The sequence below is a fragment of the Rhinichthys klamathensis genome, unplaced genomic scaffold (genome assembly GCF_029890125.1).
Source record: "Rhinichthys klamathensis goyatoka isolate OS25496 unplaced genomic scaffold, OSU_Roscu_1.1 h1tg000019l_1, whole genome shotgun sequence".
Classification (NCBI taxonomy): Eukaryota; Metazoa; Chordata; class Actinopteri; order Cypriniformes; family Leuciscidae; genus Rhinichthys; species Rhinichthys klamathensis.
In genome coordinates, this window is record NW_026606570.1 from 6,029,059 (window position 1) to 6,046,094 (window position 17,036).

Genomic DNA, 17,036 nt, shown 5'->3' on the forward strand with positions numbered 1-17,036 from the left:
TGCTGAAATTTTTTGTAATTTTGATCAACTTATATAAGAAGTAATTTACACAGGGGTAATGTTAACTAAAAATCATTACTTGAAATAAAATAAACATCACCCAAATAATATATATATTATTACATTTTTCCATTTAGTTTAAGCTGAAGTACTAAAATAACCAAAACTAAGTAAACTAAAACTAAAAACTAAAATGTAACACAACTATATAAATGTATATAAATGACAAAACAGAAATATAAAAAATATATATAATTCAAAGTATAAACAAAAACTATAATGATACTGAAATAGCACTCATTAATGTAAATTATTTAACAAAAACAAAAACCCACAGCATTTTCTTTGGAGTATAATATTTATTATTTAATATTCTGAGAGGTACACAACTGTTTTTCTATAAGAAAATCAAATGACTTACATTTGATTGTCTTTTGTACTTGAGGTAAGGCAGTATACAATATATGAGGTTTATTGTGTCTTAATGAAACAATATATGAATCAGATACATGTTCAACTATAGTACGTTCAAGTGTCAGGACTCACTCAATGACAAGGGTAAAATGACTTGGGTATGTCAAGTTCTGCTAAATCCATTGTCAATTCAAATCGAATGATACAAAATGAATTATTCGGACACAAACATATCAGAGAACCCAATAAAGCTACTGCTGTAACCAATAAATTAACATAAGCCTAGGTCTAGCAATAGTTAAACTGGATAAAAGTAAACAGTAGAGTGTTGGAGCCAGCAGTGGCTTGAGGGTAAGCACGTTTGGATATACAGTACTAAAATCAGCCATCTTCAGCTGCCAGATAATAAATGTCCAATAAAACCTGACGAATAATAAATACTTTTATGACATGCAATATAATCCTCTGAGCAATAATCAAATAATTTAATGTTTCCTTACGGTATCCCACAAACACAGGACATTGTCATGAAGTAGGTATCATTTTGTAATACTGGCAGTAATGCAGTTTTTGTGGAGCTAGTTTAATATATAACCAAATACTGATTCAAACTCCCCTTGCTGCAATCCTCAAACAAGCACAAGGCAGATGACATGAACAGATGAAAACCTGAGCATTGGAGTCTAGCTAGGAAGCTCGAAGATTACGGCAAGAATGGCAACAGGCCTTGCTGTAATACCAGTGACTGCACAAATTCACCTTCAGAGCCAGCGAGCAGTTGGTGGTGGGACGATCCTGGCAGTTTTCATCTGAGGAAGCATTGAAGCAGTTACAATTCATGTTATTTATGATTTCTTTAAACCTGTAGGATTTTTTTTTTTCATTAGAATATGTAATATTACAGTCATAAGGCAATGTTTCAAAGTGCATATTTTTTTATTAAAGTGCATATTTAAGGACTTAAGGACATTTATCACCTCCATGTCATTCCAAACCTGCATAACATTATAAATATAATGAATTGCAATAATATGGAACAAAAACGGCACATTGATGCCATATAATAGCTATATATATATATGTGTGTGTGTGTGTGTGTATAGTTATATATAACTATATATTATATATATTTCATATATATTAAAATGTTATATATTAATATTCTATTTTATTATATTTCAAAATGTAATTTATTCCTGTAATGTCAAAGCTGTTTTTTCAGCATCATTACTGAATCATTACTCAATGTCTTCAGTGATCCTTCAGAAATCATTCTAATATTCTGATTTGGTGCCTGGTGCTTTGATATTATTATTATCAAAGTTGAAATTGCTGCTTAATATTTTTGTGGAAACTGTGATGCATTTATATATATATATATATATATATATATATATATATTACAGTATATACTGTATATATTTAACTGGAAAAAATAGCAGCATAAAGATTTAGAACAATGTGAGGGTGAGTGAATGTTGAGATTTAGCATGAACTGTTTCTTTAAGGCACACCTGGAGGTTCGGTGGGGCAGGGCTGGAGTGCACAGGTCTGTTTGTTAACAGGTTTGGTCAAAGAGTCACATCCACGAACAAGCTCTCTTCCCTGGTAACACTTCACATCTCTCATTCGCACACCAACACCACAAGTCTTGGTGCACTGAGAAACAGTTGAGTACAAGCAAGAGAAAAGAACAGTGAATTACACTTGAACTTGGGAGCCTTCACTGTAGAAGAGAGACTTGAAGAGAAAATCTGTATTTTAAAACCTAGTAAACGTCTTGGTTAGTACTGTAACCCTGGTTCCCTGAAAAGGGATGCTGCATCAGAATGTTGATGACGCTATGGGACCACTTCAGCATGATTGCTTCTGAAGCACGTGTGGAATCACTCCAATCTCATTGGCGAAACATCATCCCATGACGCATGACGGCGTACCGCGGAAGCTATAACGGATACCCAGACCAAACATCATTAGCTTTTGTTGAGCTGAAGTGAGTCGCTCACAGCCATGCCGGAAGTATGGTAAGGTGACACAGTGTCTCATTCCCTTCTCAGGGAACCAGAGTTACAGTTGTAACTGAGACATTCCCTTTTGAGGGAAATCAATGCTACATCAGAATGTTGACGCTATGGGAACGTTCATACCCACTATACCATAGTGACAAATGCCTGTCCCAGAGGGAATCTTGGTGAGCACAAGCTTAGGGCATAAGCATCTGAGATCCTGGCGTGGAATCCAAATCCAGGCTGTAGAATCTGATAAATGGACCAGCCCAACTGAAAAAATGCTGCGCTGCCGAAGCGATCTGAAGTGCCTACAGCTAGCCGTTTTCAGCAGAGCGCCTTCTTTCGCCGCGTTCTTAACTAGCTAAAAAGTATTTGGTGGACACACGGCCTTAGAGGCAGCCATACGTCTTGTTGAATGGGCTGAGGGGGGGACTTGAGAAATGACATTCTGCTTCTGTTGCTGCCTGAGAGAGGCCTGGGGTTCTGTACTGGCCTGGGGCTGCTCCATAGCAGCACCCTCTAGGACCTGGTTTCGGCGAGAGATAAACCTTTGAAATGTTTCTTTGCCTGTTTCTTTGCCTCTTGAAACCGACAGTGTTTACTGCGTCGTCGAAGAGGCCAGGAGGGGAAAGTGGGGCATCCAACAGGAAGGTCCTTTTCTATATACCAGACAACCACAAATGTCTCTCCGTAGCCACTATAGCTGTCATATGTCGATATGTCGATGGCATGGGCAATTTCCCTGGTGGCCCGGAGAAACAAATCTGTGGCCCAGTGTAACTCTTTCACACCCTCACCTTCATCCAGATCCCTAAGCAGGTCAGCCTGGTATGCAGTATCGCCATTGTGTGCAGACATGCTCCAGCCTTGCAGCCACGTAAGCTTCGCCCAGCAAAGATAATGTCTTTCTACAGGGCTTGGTGGACAATGCCGGGGCCTTAAGGGCATTTTCACACATGGCTAGTTTTGTTTGAAACCGTCTGTTTCGGAACCTAGTGCATTTTCTCCCTTACTTCAGTTCGTTTTGGCATGTATGAACATGGCAATCGTACTCAGATCCGCACCAAAACGATCGCTCTGAGATAGCCTGAACGAGGTGGTCTAGGCCCGATTGAAAACGAACTCTGAATCAGTTGGAGCAACAGACTAACGAACCAAGCGACACCATAATTCATAAAGGGAAATGTGTTATATAAAAAGCAGCAGTGTCTGATTCTGTGATTCATCTTAAATAAAATGTAATATAATTTATGTATATAAATTATGTATATAAATGATCAGTCAGAGAGGGAATCAAGGCTACATTCGTCTAAGTTTTTGTGGGTGTCACGACAACTACAGATAAAGCCACAATAAGCTTGCGGAGCGAACTTGTCGATCCATCTTGATGGATGATGCAGAGGAACAGGGGAACTCTGGCCAATAAGAGGACAATTTTACTCACATGTGACTTGCATAAACACATTTTGGTACGCTTTGAAATGTTGACGTGAAAACAAACCGAACCAAGAAGAAAATGCAACATTGTAACAAATGAATTCCCTGTTGCAGAACAAAGCAAACGATCTACATGTAGGAAAACACCCTAAGAGACGATACAGACTCAGGGAAGAGATAGCTTACAAGTGTTTCTTTAGATAGACAGAGACATACTGACACAGAGAGTTTACTGAAGCACAGAAGCTGTCAACGTTTCACAAATGAGATTGGAGTGATTCCACAGGTGCTTCAGACACTATCACGCACAAGCGCTCCCATAGCCCCAATATTCTAACGCAGCACTGAGTTCTCTCGAAAGGTAACTCACTTAGCTTACTGCAAATACCTACATGGCCAGCTGTTCTACTTTCTAGCAATCAGATACTAGTTGTATTTTTTAGTATTTCAATCTACCATCATAAATTAAATACATTTTTTAATGTTCACCTCAGACCATGGTGTTGTGTACCACTTGAAGCATGGCCTTTCAAAGCAGGTGTCCTCATCTACTGGTTGCTTACTGCTGTCACATTCCTCATCACCATGGATCTGGACCTTTCCACCCATGATGCCGACACACAGCACCGTCCTTCTCTTCACACCGCGTCCGCATGTTGTGTTGCACTGGAAGGCAGAAGACAATGATTACTGAAGAAATATTAACAAATCGTTATTTTCCACAACATATGCATAATCCTCACCCTCTCCCAGTCTTGAGCCAGCCAATGTGGAGGGCATTCATTGTCTCCACAGGGGTAAATGGCCAGAGGTTTGTTTTCAGGTGAGCACTGAGACTCAGGTACCACTCGTCCCTCTGGTGTTTTGCAGTACACATGACGCACAGTTTTTCCATGCCCACAGATGCCTGAACACTAAGTAGAAATGGAAAATGAAAATTTTTTAAATTAGAAAAATTACATGTCTTGCAATCACACCTAATCAAATCACATTTAAAGGGATAGTTCACCCAAAAATGACATTTCTGTCATCATTTACTCACCCTTATTTCATTACAGTCAATTTTATTATTTGGAGAAAAATATCGTATATTATATATAAAAAATATATGTTTTCTTCTTTTTTTGCCATTACAATGGAAGTACAATTGGCTCCAATGTTGTTTGCTTTCCAGCATTCTTCAAATTATCTTCCTTTGGAGTTCCGCATGGGGGGGAAATGGGTTTGGAATGACATGAGGGTGACTAAATGATGACAGAATTTTCATTTTTGGGTGAACTATCCTATTAAGTTATATGGAGCAGGATTTTGGACCAATAAGATTCTACTGTATAATGATGCAGATGGTGTCAGCTTCATTCGCATCACTCTTCATTTGCATAACTAACAAAACATAGTTGGGTAAAATTCTATAGCAGTGAAAGTCAAGGTTACTGATGTAACCCCCGATCCCTGGAGGAAGGAATGTTGGACTGACGTAATGGGTCTCGCCTGGGAGTCAATCAGGCAATCCCAATCACCTCCAAGTGGTAACTAAACGAGCCAATGGACATTGGCCAGTGTGATTTGCATGCCGATTCACACCCACCTGGACATACGTGTGTAAACATGACTGGCATTACTTACATCATTCATTTTTTGCTGAGGAGCCGAGACAGGATCAGGGCCATTCAGCGGTGGTTCAGGGCTGTGGCAGGGATGAAGTAACTTCTCCGTTCCCTCCTTCTGGGAACGGGGGTTACATCAGTAACCTAGACGTTCCCATTCAGTCAGTCACGTTCAACGTTACATCGGACTGACATCATAGAAAGCGCCACAGCCACTGAACTGTGTTACGAGTGTTGGAGACGCAGATGCTTGCAAGCTGCCCCGTGCCCTTTTAGCAACTGCCCTCACAATGTCATAACCTACCTAGCGCCCCAAGTAATCCCGAGGAGTAGTCCTCCATACCAAACGGACAATAGACATATGAATTTACCTAAGGGGAATCACAGCATATGGGCATCTAGCCCAGAACAAGGGCTGACCGGCCGGGCACACAAGTACTGGGCCTGGCGTCAGAAGCCTCCGCCATGTCTGACTGCCGAAGGATGCTGGAGGAACTCGATATAGGGATTGCCGAGTGGGGAATTCACCTGAAGAACAAGTAGGCACTCGTATCCCCCTGTTAGAGGGGAATGGCGCTGTAAGCGAACCAGCCTTCCCACACACTACCAGCTTGTACCCAACACACTGAAAGAAAGCAGCTCCACTCTGAGATTATAAAAACTGGCAAATGTGTTAGGTGTTGCCCAGCTCGCAGCTCTGCAGTAGTCTGCCAGAGAGGCGGCGTGCACCAACGCCCAAGAGGAGGCAACACCCCAAGTGGAGTGAGGGCTCACTCCGAAAGGGCACAGCTCACCTTGGGACTGATACGCCAAGGTGATGGCATCCACTATCCAGTGGGCCAACCTCTGTTTGGAGACATCCTTTCACTTTTTTTGGCCTTCAAACAGACAAAGAGCTGCTCTGAGCTTCTGAAGCTCTGTGTGTGGTCCACGTAAACACGCAATATCCGAACAGGACACAGCAACACGAGGGCTGGGTCTGCCTCCTCTGGGGTGCCAGTGTAGTCAAGGTCCATCCCGTTGCACACGGTGCCCCAACCCGTTCTGGAGGCATCTTTTGTAACAACAACATGCCTGGACACTTGTTGTAGGGGCACTCCGTTTGGCGACAGCTCAGCCACACGGAGTGTGCCGTGACACCATGCCCCTGTTCACTTCAAGGGTTTAGCTGTCTGGATGGGCTGCATCGCCTTCCTGCAGGAGGCTCCGGGTGGACGGAATGCCTCCAGTCTTCCCGGAGCCGGTGCAGCAGCAAGGGGATGCCCTCGGCGATGAGCAGGCTGGGGGCCAGCCCGCGGTGGCTTGGTGGCAGTGTCATGCCGGGGCAGGATGTGCTTTATGGCCTCAGTCTGCTTCTAGACTGCCGAGAACTGCTGGGCAAAGTCCTTGACAGTGTCGCCGAAGGGGCCGGCCTGGGAGATGGGGGCGTCAAGAAAGCAAACTTTATTGGCCAGGTCCAACCAGAGATGGCATTCCTAGACCATCAGAGTGGACATCGTCTGGTTGAGGTGCGTCACTTTCGGCGCCCGGAGGGCGAGGTCAGTCGCCGTACGCAGTTCCTGCAACAACCCCAGCCCAGGGCTGCTGTCGTCTTACATGCCTTGGACGGGAGGCGAGGACGATTCCACCAGGTTTAACTAGGTTCCGCCAGGTTCCGCTATTTAACCCTTGGCGAGAATGGAGGAGGCAGAAGAGCAGCTTTGCGCAGTAAAAGGTGCAGTCAAAATTCTGAACCCCCTCATGCACCTCCGGGAAGAAAGGCACTGGAGTGGCCGCGGCGGTTCGGGGAAAGCATGGCCGTCAACTCCTCATCCTCTCCAGAGAACAAAAGCCCACTCCCAGATGCAGCGATCGACATTCGATTCTCATCCAGAGCGCCGAATGAGACACAAGGTGCCTCACGCCAACATTTGGGAACTCGAAGCACATGGTATGCTAGAGGAGTGGGAGGTTTGTGGGGGCTGGCCGGACGGAAAAGCTCCCACTGTTCTCCCAAAGTGCTAACCAGACCCGCAGCTCTACTATGAGAAGCGGCGGGGGGCTGGGTAGCAGCAGAGGGGACTCGTGCCTCCCTATTGAAGGAGAGTCGCGACCGCAATGCCAACATAGACATGCTCTTGCAATGAGATCATGCACCATCCATGAACACTCTCTTTCATGCCTGGGCAAACAGCATGCTGAGTCAGTGATTGTGGCCGTCAGATGAAGTCAGTAAACGACCACATCCAGAAACACATGGACAGAAAGACATCTTGAAAAAGATGCTGACCGCCCGGGCTTGCTTTGCACTTCGCTGGACTTCTCTCTCGTACACAGCAAGCTGGATACTAGACACCGCTAGATGTTCCTTCACACCGGCAGAGAGATCCCACAAAGAAAATAAATTAAAATGGCTGTTTCCTGAGGTAAGATCTCCTATTAGCAATTAGAATTGCTGATTGCTCTTTTTCTGTTTTCAGAAATATACTCTTTTTCTTGAAGTTAGACTGGAATGAGCGATCGCTGTACAACCGCTCGGCTCCAAAGCAAAATATGAATGAAGTGAGTAATGCCAGTCATGTTTATACTCGTATGTCCGGTTGGTTGTGACTCTGCATGCAAATCTCACTGGCCAATGTTCAATGGCTTGTTTAGTTACCACTTGAAGGTGATTGGGCTCCCAGGTGAGACGCCATGACGTCAGTCCGATGTAACGTCGAAAGTGACTGACTGAAAGAGAACAGCAACTACAACAAATCATTTTTTTTCGTTCTCATTTACCCCCCAATAGCTAAAGAAAAAGAACACAATAGCTATGACTTTCCAAAAGAGTAAAAAAAGTATATTGAGAGATGGTCAGAAGAGAGAAAGATTTGTTGTCCCTCCCTTGGCCGATGTATTAGAAACACTCCCGCAGCAGTGTTAATCAGTTTTTTGTTATTTGATGCCAAGGTAATAAAACACAAAGTAGCCTATAGTGTTATAAATGTACCTACATTTTTTAAATGAAAATTTTAAAATGTTCACTAGATTTATAATGTTAAAGTGTTAGTTCACCCAAAAATGAAAATTCTGTCAGTAATTACTCACCCTCATGTTGTTCCAACCCCGTAAGACCTTCGTTCATCTTCGGAACACGAATTAAGATATTTTTGATGAAATCTGAGAGCTGGATCACTCCTCCATACTAGTCCATAGGCTTCTTCATGGATTGAACTTGCCGGCCTCGAAAAGTTATTAAAGACATCGTTAAAATAGTCCAAGTGACTACAGTGGCTCAATCTTAAGTTTATCAAGCGACGAGAATACTTTTTGTGCGCACAAAAACCCTAAAATAACGACTTTATTTCAACTATTCATTTCCTTCTCTGTGGGCCTCGAGTCAGTTCACTAGTGTAATAGCGTAAGCTTCTGTTGTTGTACGTCACACGCATCACGCACATGACCAGCGTCGCCCAATAGTGAGCCTACGTGTGACGTAGCTCTACGGAATCACACTACGTTAACTGACTAGAGGCCCAAAGAGAAGGAAATGAATAGTTGAAATAAAGTCGTTATTTTTGTTTGTTTTTGCGCACAAAAAGTATTCTCGTCGCTTGATTGAGCCACTGTAGTCACTTGGACTATTTTAACGATGTCTTTAATAACTTTTCGAAGCCGGCAAGTTCAATCCCTGAAGAAGCCTATGGACTAGTATGGAGGAGTGATCCAGCTCTCAGATTTCATCAAAAATATCTTAATTCGTGTTCCGAAGATGAACGAAGGTCTTACGGGGTTGGAACAACATGAGGGTGAGTAAATACTGACAGAATTTTCATTTTTGGGTGAACTAACCCTTTAATAACTGTGGAGACGTCTCATCACAATCTGATTCATCATTGTTCTTTATTAAAACTGTCTCGAGTATGTTCAGTTAGTTTAATTTTCATGGACTTTTAGTTTGTCTTCAGTCACATTTTCTTCACACACAGTTTTGTTCTAGTTTCCCACTAGTCATTTGTCACCATGGACATTCACTGACGATCACACCTGTCTGTAATGAGTTCATCACCATGTCTATTTAAGTTCCACCTCAATTATCAGTCTTTGTCCGGTATTGTTCGTGAGTTACAGTACAAGCTGTTTCGTTTGTGTTCGCTCCCTTCTGGATTATCTGTGTGCTGTGTTTAATAGACCTCATTGTTTTTTAGAATTACCTTCATCTTCATGGACTAAACGTTACAAAAACACAGTGTTAAATATTTTTGAACAGTCAAGCATAATGTGTGTGCATTTTAAAATCTTCACAGTGTCTCACCGGTCCCCACTCAGACACTGTCCACTGGCGCTCACATGGAGGGCCGGTGCAGTTTTTGGTAGATGCTGGGAGAGTTGTCTCATCACATGCGTGAATCTCATCTGAGCATCTGACCTCTCGAGTAACCAGACTCTTGCGACCACATTTAGCTGGGCACTGCACAACAAACAAAACAAGGTTCTCTTTGGTATGCTACTTTGATAACATTGACATTGTCCAACCATTTCAGTTTTAAGTTTGCTTTTCATATAAATTGATATTGTTTAAATTATTTTTTTAGTAATTTTTTACTGGCCAAGACAAAAATACTGATTTAGAATATATTTATTTACTTACTTACAGTGTATGGCAGTTATAATGGAGGATTAAGTAAAAGAGCTCTTAACCTACCTCAGACCACTCAGCTACTTCCCACTGAGGGCCACAAGTAGGGCTTTTACAGGCCCGGCGCTCTGGGGGGCGCTCTAGCTGTGCCTCTGTACAGAGGTCACTGTACACTGAGCTGTCTAGGCCGGGAGCTAGCATCTTCCAGCAACGCACAAGGCGAAACTGGAAACCTTCTCCACAGGTCCGAGAACACTCACTCCAGCTGCTTGCCTCCCATCTAGACATGAAGTGCACAGCAAGAGTTTTGTGTCAAGAAACACTTTTCATGTGACATAATCAAATTGGAATTGGAATTGGAATGACATAAGGGTGAGTAAATTATAGAATTTTCATTTTTGGAAATTTTTCATTTTTTGTTTTGTTTTCATTCCTATTCTTGTCTTTGCTACAGAGCCGCGCACATGACATGCGAGGGAAAACACAAGATATTGTGACCACAAATTAAAAATTTGTTCTTCCCTCTTTTTAGGTAAATGGGTGTCACTTTGTACTAATTTGTTCCCTCATTTTAGTTAAATTATGGCCACGATTTACTAAATTAAACACTAAATTAAGGACAAATTAATACATTTGTAGTAAAGATTTACCTAAAAACGAATTAATCAAATATGGCCACAATTTAACTAAAACAAGGGAACAAATTAATGAAACGTGGCCATGGATTAACAAATTCTTAGAGGGCTTTTCCACCCAAAAATTTAAATTCTGTCATCATTCACACACCCTCATGTTGTTCCAAACCCATAAGACTTTGGTTGATCTTTGAAATACAAATTAAGATATTTTTAATGAAACCTGAGAGGTTTCTGTCCCTTCTTTGAAAGTCCAGGTCACCAAAACTTACCAGATTACATATAAAGGCATCATAAAATGAATCAAAACATATAATCCATTACACATAAAAACACATACATAGAGACCATCACATATGGCAAACATGGGTGCATCACTCTGGAACAAATCTAATTGATTCTTGGGCATCACACATGCAAGTTTGAGCTTCCGTGTTTACCATATGTGATGCACTCTAATATGTATGTGTCGATCATTGCTTAGATGTAAACTAAAGCCTAAATTAAATCTGTTCATCAAATAAAGCGATTGAATCTCTTCACAAAACTTGAATTAAACAGCTTGATTCATATGGATTCATTTTACGACGCCTTTATTTACTGTACCTTCAATGGACAGAAACCTCTCAGGTTTCATTAAATCTTAATTTGTATTTCGTAGATTAACCAAAGGCTTATGGGTTTGGAATGCCACAAGGGTTAGTGAATGATGACAGAATTTTGAGTAATTTTGAAGGGATAGTTTAACTATCCCTTTCATCTGTGGCCAAAATATATATCCAATGTTTTTTATGCATGTCATGTGTGGTGCTCCGTACTTTTCCCCTGCATTTCTGTGACAATTGCAGCACGCGCACCTGGGCTGGCATTCTCTGCCAATGCAGAAATCATGAACTGGCTCTGGTCGAGTCAAAGCATCACAATAAACATCATCCACCTCAATGCCATCATACCGCACACACATGGCAAGTGATTTCGACACACCTATTCGAGATAGGACATTGCATAAAACAAACCTCCCAACATTAACAAACATGGTTATCAACAAAACTTATATGTGGATGTTTGTGGCCACCGAGACTAAGTTATAATGCCTTAATTACCTATCGAGCATGTCATACTGCAGGGCTCCTGTGAGGACAACTTCCACCGGTACATGTCAGCAGCGCTCATTTTGTTCTTCTGAAGGAGCCTTTGGTTATTTCTGCGGTAAAGAAAACAGCATCTCAGACTAGGCCACGGTTCAGACACCTGCACTGTATATTAGGCAGAGCACTCACGTTTGTTGATGCCGAGACACTCGGCACTCTAGTCATAAAACCACTAACATTTTTACCATTCCTGGTCACACTCATTACCTTAATGTCGAGGATGGAAAACAGCGCATTCTCTCAACTAGACAGGAGCCAATAAAATTTGTTCCTCGTGATAAATTCCTGGTAAATTTATCTGATGCGACAAGCGTAGTCTGTACCCGAGTGATCTATGGCAATTTTTTCCACAAATAACAAAACATCTTGAATTATGTTCCTCAGAAAGTCTATCATCCTTACATTCGGCCTTCTTTTCTTCTCTCCACCTGGAATCTTTCTCTTCTCCTTCGGATACGAATAAGGGCATTTCATGAGATGTTCTTTATGATCTCTGGCAGAGGCGCTGGTAAAGCAGTGTTTGGACACGGCGGAGGGAACCCAGCATGAATTATAAATATGATTGAATGCAATCCCGCCAGCCTCTGCTTGGCCGTCTCCCCTCGGCACTCTTTGAATGTCTCCAAGAACGTTAACAAAAAAACCAAGCCAGAGCTTGAGTCTGCCGCACATTCCATTCTCCCTTGAGGAGGGCTGTCCCACACATGCGCGTCCAGCACAGCTTTGGCATGCCACTGTGGAGGGCTAGGACTTTACATTTAAAAAGCCCAAAAGAGGCAACTGATAAAGATACCTGCTTCTTCATTGTATGGAAGACCTTGACATGATCTTGAGATTGCTAAAATCATGCTCGACCAGCGACTAATGAGCTGATTAAAGATTGTGATTTAGCTTTTGTCAGCTTTGCACAATGTAGAGTTTGAACAGTAAATTTGAACAGTAGCAGGTTGGCTTTTCTGACTTTAAACCTCATGAAGTCAGAATTGGAGTTTTGATGACTCATCCTGCACTACACAGACTTTTGTCAAATGCCAATCAAATGCCTTGTAGAATGAGAATGTCCCATCCCATTAACACAACTGACTAGCAAGTATCAAATCATCCTTCATGTCTGTAATGTAACGAAACTATTGGCTATTAAAATAAATAAATATTAGAATAATTATTAGAATTATTAAAATATTATTTAAAAAAAAATATGATAAAAGTATACTACTTTTCAAATGTTATTATAAATGTAATTATTTGAAAGAAATGTATACCAAATAATTCATATCAAAGTAAAGACATTTATAATGAACAAAAGATTTCTATGTCAAATAAATGCTTTTTCTAAACTTTATATTATGAAAAAATACACCACGGTTTTCAGAAAATATTAAGCAAAACAACTGTTTTCAGCTTTGATAATAATAAATGTTTCTTGAGTACCAAATCAGCATATTAGAATGATTCCTGAAGGATCATGTGACACGGAAGACTGAAGTAATGGCTGCTGAAAATTCATCTTTGCCATTACAGGAATACATTACATTTTAAATTGTAAAATATTTCACAAAATTACTGTGTTTACTGTATTATTGACCAAATAAATGCAACCTTGATGACCATAAGGCACTTTCAAAAACATGAAAAAAATCTTATCAACCATAGTGTACATTATTATATTTACCTGGTGCGATTGCTGCGATTGCGTAAAATGGTAGTAAGAGTTCTGTTTGGGAGTAGGAAGTCCCCCGTGTCATTTCGCCGGTGCCCAAGGGTGAACTCAAGCAGTGAGCCATTAAGACCCGCTTGCTCAAGACTGCTGTAGTCTAACTCCAGTGGGCCTGCTTCAGAGGACAAGCCATCTCTGTGAGTAAGAAGCTGATTGGTTGAGATATTTGCAAGAACACCATCTGAGCCAACTCGTTCTCCCAGCAGCACTCTCCAGATGAGGTTTTCAGAGTTTGCCATGTCCTCAGCAGGTCTGCTGACTGGTGCAACACCAGGGGGTCCTACTCCACTGGGCCAGCTGCAGTTACCCTCTTTTAAAACAAGAAGAACGATAGATTCATTATGGAATAGATGGATTCGTTTGAAAAAAAGCTAAATTAATTATGCTTTTGGGCACAACCTGTTATGGTACTGTACGACTAAAAAAAAATGATCCAAAAAACTTGGTCAGTACCAACCCAAAACACAAGTCTGGGTTTTAAATGTATCACTGCATATCAATGCGTTCAAAAACAACTCATTTGAGAGGATCATTGCCAATTTCAACAGATTTAGTTTAGGTTTTATAGTTGTGAATGCTCTATATAAAAATGAAATTCAAAGAGTAGTGTGGTATCAAAGACTATAATGCAAGACAGGGGCACAACCTTCATCAGGACACCCCACCTCATTTAAAATGATCAATGTCAGACCAACAGCAAACACAAATGTCTGTAATTCTCATTTTAGCCAAGGAAAATGTCAGGCCTCTGAATTTTTCATCCTCTCTTGCTAATCTTTGTTGCGGGTTATGCATTATAAAGTACTCCATAGGGCCGGCAGAAAGAGGGCTTTTAACTCACTGATGATTGCCTAGTGAACCATGTACTTTCTCTGTCTAGTCTATCCTCCACTTACTTCAGATATAGTGAAAGCATCACTCCTATGTATAAATCTCAGAGGTGAGGCTGATGGGTCATTTTAAAGATCACAGTAGTCTTTATTTGGGGTCCATTATTTAATTTGTGTTACAGGTAGATTATGACGGGGGAAGATGCCCCCTCAGGAAACAGGTTACGTTAGTCTAGCTCGCATCAGCTGACTCTCAGCTGATCCACATCTACCTATAGGAATATGACACCTATCACTGTGTAAATATATAAGCTCCTTCAGTATTATCAGTAGCAATCGCGTTTCTCAGGAGCTAATTACCGTCCTCCACCCCCAGCTCCTCCTCTCGCCCAGTCAGGATTTGGCATTCTGATTCCCCTTGAATCAGAAAAAATTCTCGAATTACTTTAAAATCTTGAATTAATGATATCTGCTTACATTCATGTTGGTTCTGTTCTGTTTACCCTAAGGGGGGTTATTGCTGCTCTCCCTGCTCTTATCCATCCTAGGCTGCATGTATGCACAGGGAGTTCTCGCCCAGAACGGAACCATACCGCCAATCCAAACTGTATGCTAATTGTCAATCGTATTTGACGATAGTGGTCCTGACAGAAATGCACTTACTGCTAAGTTGTGCTTATTTAGAGTATTTAGTGAATTTAGACATGAGCTCAGGATGATGATACATAACGTTTCAGGTTACAACTGTAACCTGAAACATTATAGATTGTGCAATAGATTGTGCAACATTGGTTGGAACCTTAGGCACGTAGGGTGCAGAAAGGCTTTAACCACACCGGGAGCAAACTCTAAACTCTAAGTTTCTAAGCTGCCAGATAGTCTACTAACTAAGAGAACTAGCCTCTCGAGACTGGTCTCTGGTAAATTTCGAGTAGTCAGCTCAGCGCCCTGAAGCAGAGGACTGGCAGGGAACAACCGGCTTCTCTAGCAGAGAGGGAGCGGGTCTCTCAATGGCGCAACGTCTCCGAGCGGACACTGAGAAGTGAACTCGCTGGAAACCGCTGCACCCCGAAGCACCTGAGGTACTTCCTGAAGCACATGATGGGCGGGAGCAGTCCCAGTTCAACATTAAGGGCAGATAATGGCTTCCTCCACGATCTTGACACCTCAGTGTCAAAAATCGCAGGCCCCGATGTGGAGGTTGCACTTTGCTAAGCAGAAAGTGCTAATCAAGTTTGCTTGTAGGATGAGCGTCCTGCCTCTCTGCCAGCCAGTTGATGTTTAACTTGGCCACAGCAGGAGTGACAACCTCCAGCAGCTCCTCATATGCAGAAGAGTGAGGTGGTGAGTCCTCAAACTCTCCTGCCTCAATGATAACACTTTTTCTAAGCATTTTTTCTAATTCATTAAAATCATCGAAAGTGACAGTAAAACATTTATAATGTTAAAAAAGATTTCTGTTTCAAATAAATGCTGTTTTTTAAACTTTCTATTCATCAAAACATCCATACAAAAATGTATCATGGTTTCAACAAAAATATTAAGCAGCGCAACATTTTTCAACATCAATAATAATAATAAACATATTAGCAATAGACTAAGAATTTAGATTGGATGATTCTATTCAATTAGCTAATAGGTCATGATGCATAATGAAGATAATACAATTATAAAATATTCTTAAATATAGAAATATATAAAATATAATTATAAAATAAAAACACCATATAACAGTAACAACATGTCACTTTAACTTTTCACTTCAAAATGAAAGTTGTTGTCTTTTTCTAAATAAATTAAAATGTCTACAAATCCCTCATTAACTAACAGACATAAAAACATTTAATACAATCTCAAATTCGATTCCTCATTAAGGTACTCTTTGCCAGAAATGTATAGACAGCGTAAATTAATATATTTACCTGTATACTGGATTGGTGTGTTAGGATCCTGCTCACAGTCAATGTTAGCTGTCTTGTACACTTCATTGGTTTCCTGGCCAGGCTTTTGTCCTTCCACAGCCCTGGGCCCAGTGGTCTGTACCTGGTTCCCCTCCATCTCAGGAACTGCCTTATCATACATGCTTTCATTGTGATGTAAAACACTCCCAATTTCTACAGAAACCAGACTGGATCCTCCTTGTGGGCCTCTGTAAATGGGGGGCTGGGAGACAGAAGCCATAGAGTCCCTCATCACTGTGTACTCATAGGTAATGTAAGGATTTTGGCCATTTTGGTTCCAGACCTTTAAGTGAACAGACAGAGACATGTCCAACAAATAAGAGACCATTAAGACAAATATGTTATAATATCCCATTTTAAACTTGCAGGAAACAATATATAAATATGGACTAAAGGCTGTTCTGTTGCACAGAATCATGCTTTGTTTGGCAAGTAAAGGGCACTGGGGTTGAAAATGTCCATAATTGTCCAAAGACATTTCAGAATTTCCCTTTTTGCAATACTGCATCATCCCACATTCATCCCATGAACCCAGATTAAAGTGAAATTGTCATTCCTCCAGGGACAATGTATCAGAATATTACCATTTATGCAGAGTGAACCATTAGACCTTTGGCCTGCACAAAGTCGAAGCCATTGTTAGCCAGCCAGTGAGATTACCCATGAGCCCTTGGC

At 41.3% G+C, this 17,036-nt stretch overlaps 1 protein-coding gene across 1 annotated transcript in view; it reads right to left on the reverse strand.

Moving 5' to 3' along the window:
- Window positions 1-345: 345 nt before the first annotated feature.
- adamtsl2 (ADAMTS-like 2) overlaps window positions 346-17,036 on the reverse strand; it is a 36,005-nt gene continuing 19,314 nt past the window's right edge. The window contains exons 10-19 of the mRNA XM_056237259.1: window positions 16,323-16,644; window positions 13,526-13,880; window positions 11,806-11,906; window positions 11,560-11,686; window positions 10,134-10,347; window positions 9,744-9,899; window positions 4,604-4,774; window positions 4,350-4,526; window positions 1,929-2,073; window positions 346-1,223 (exon numbers count right to left, since the gene is read on the reverse strand). Of these exons, the coding sequence (XP_056093234.1) occupies window positions 1,102-1,223; window positions 1,929-2,073; window positions 4,350-4,526; window positions 4,604-4,774; window positions 9,744-9,899; window positions 10,134-10,347; window positions 11,560-11,686; window positions 11,806-11,906; window positions 13,526-13,880; window positions 16,323-16,644 (1,890 nt within the window). The 3' untranslated portion in view covers window positions 346-1,101. The remainder of the gene's footprint in view (window positions 1,224-1,928; window positions 2,074-4,349; window positions 4,527-4,603; window positions 4,775-9,743; window positions 9,900-10,133; window positions 10,348-11,559; window positions 11,687-11,805; window positions 11,907-13,525; window positions 13,881-16,322; window positions 16,645-17,036) is intronic.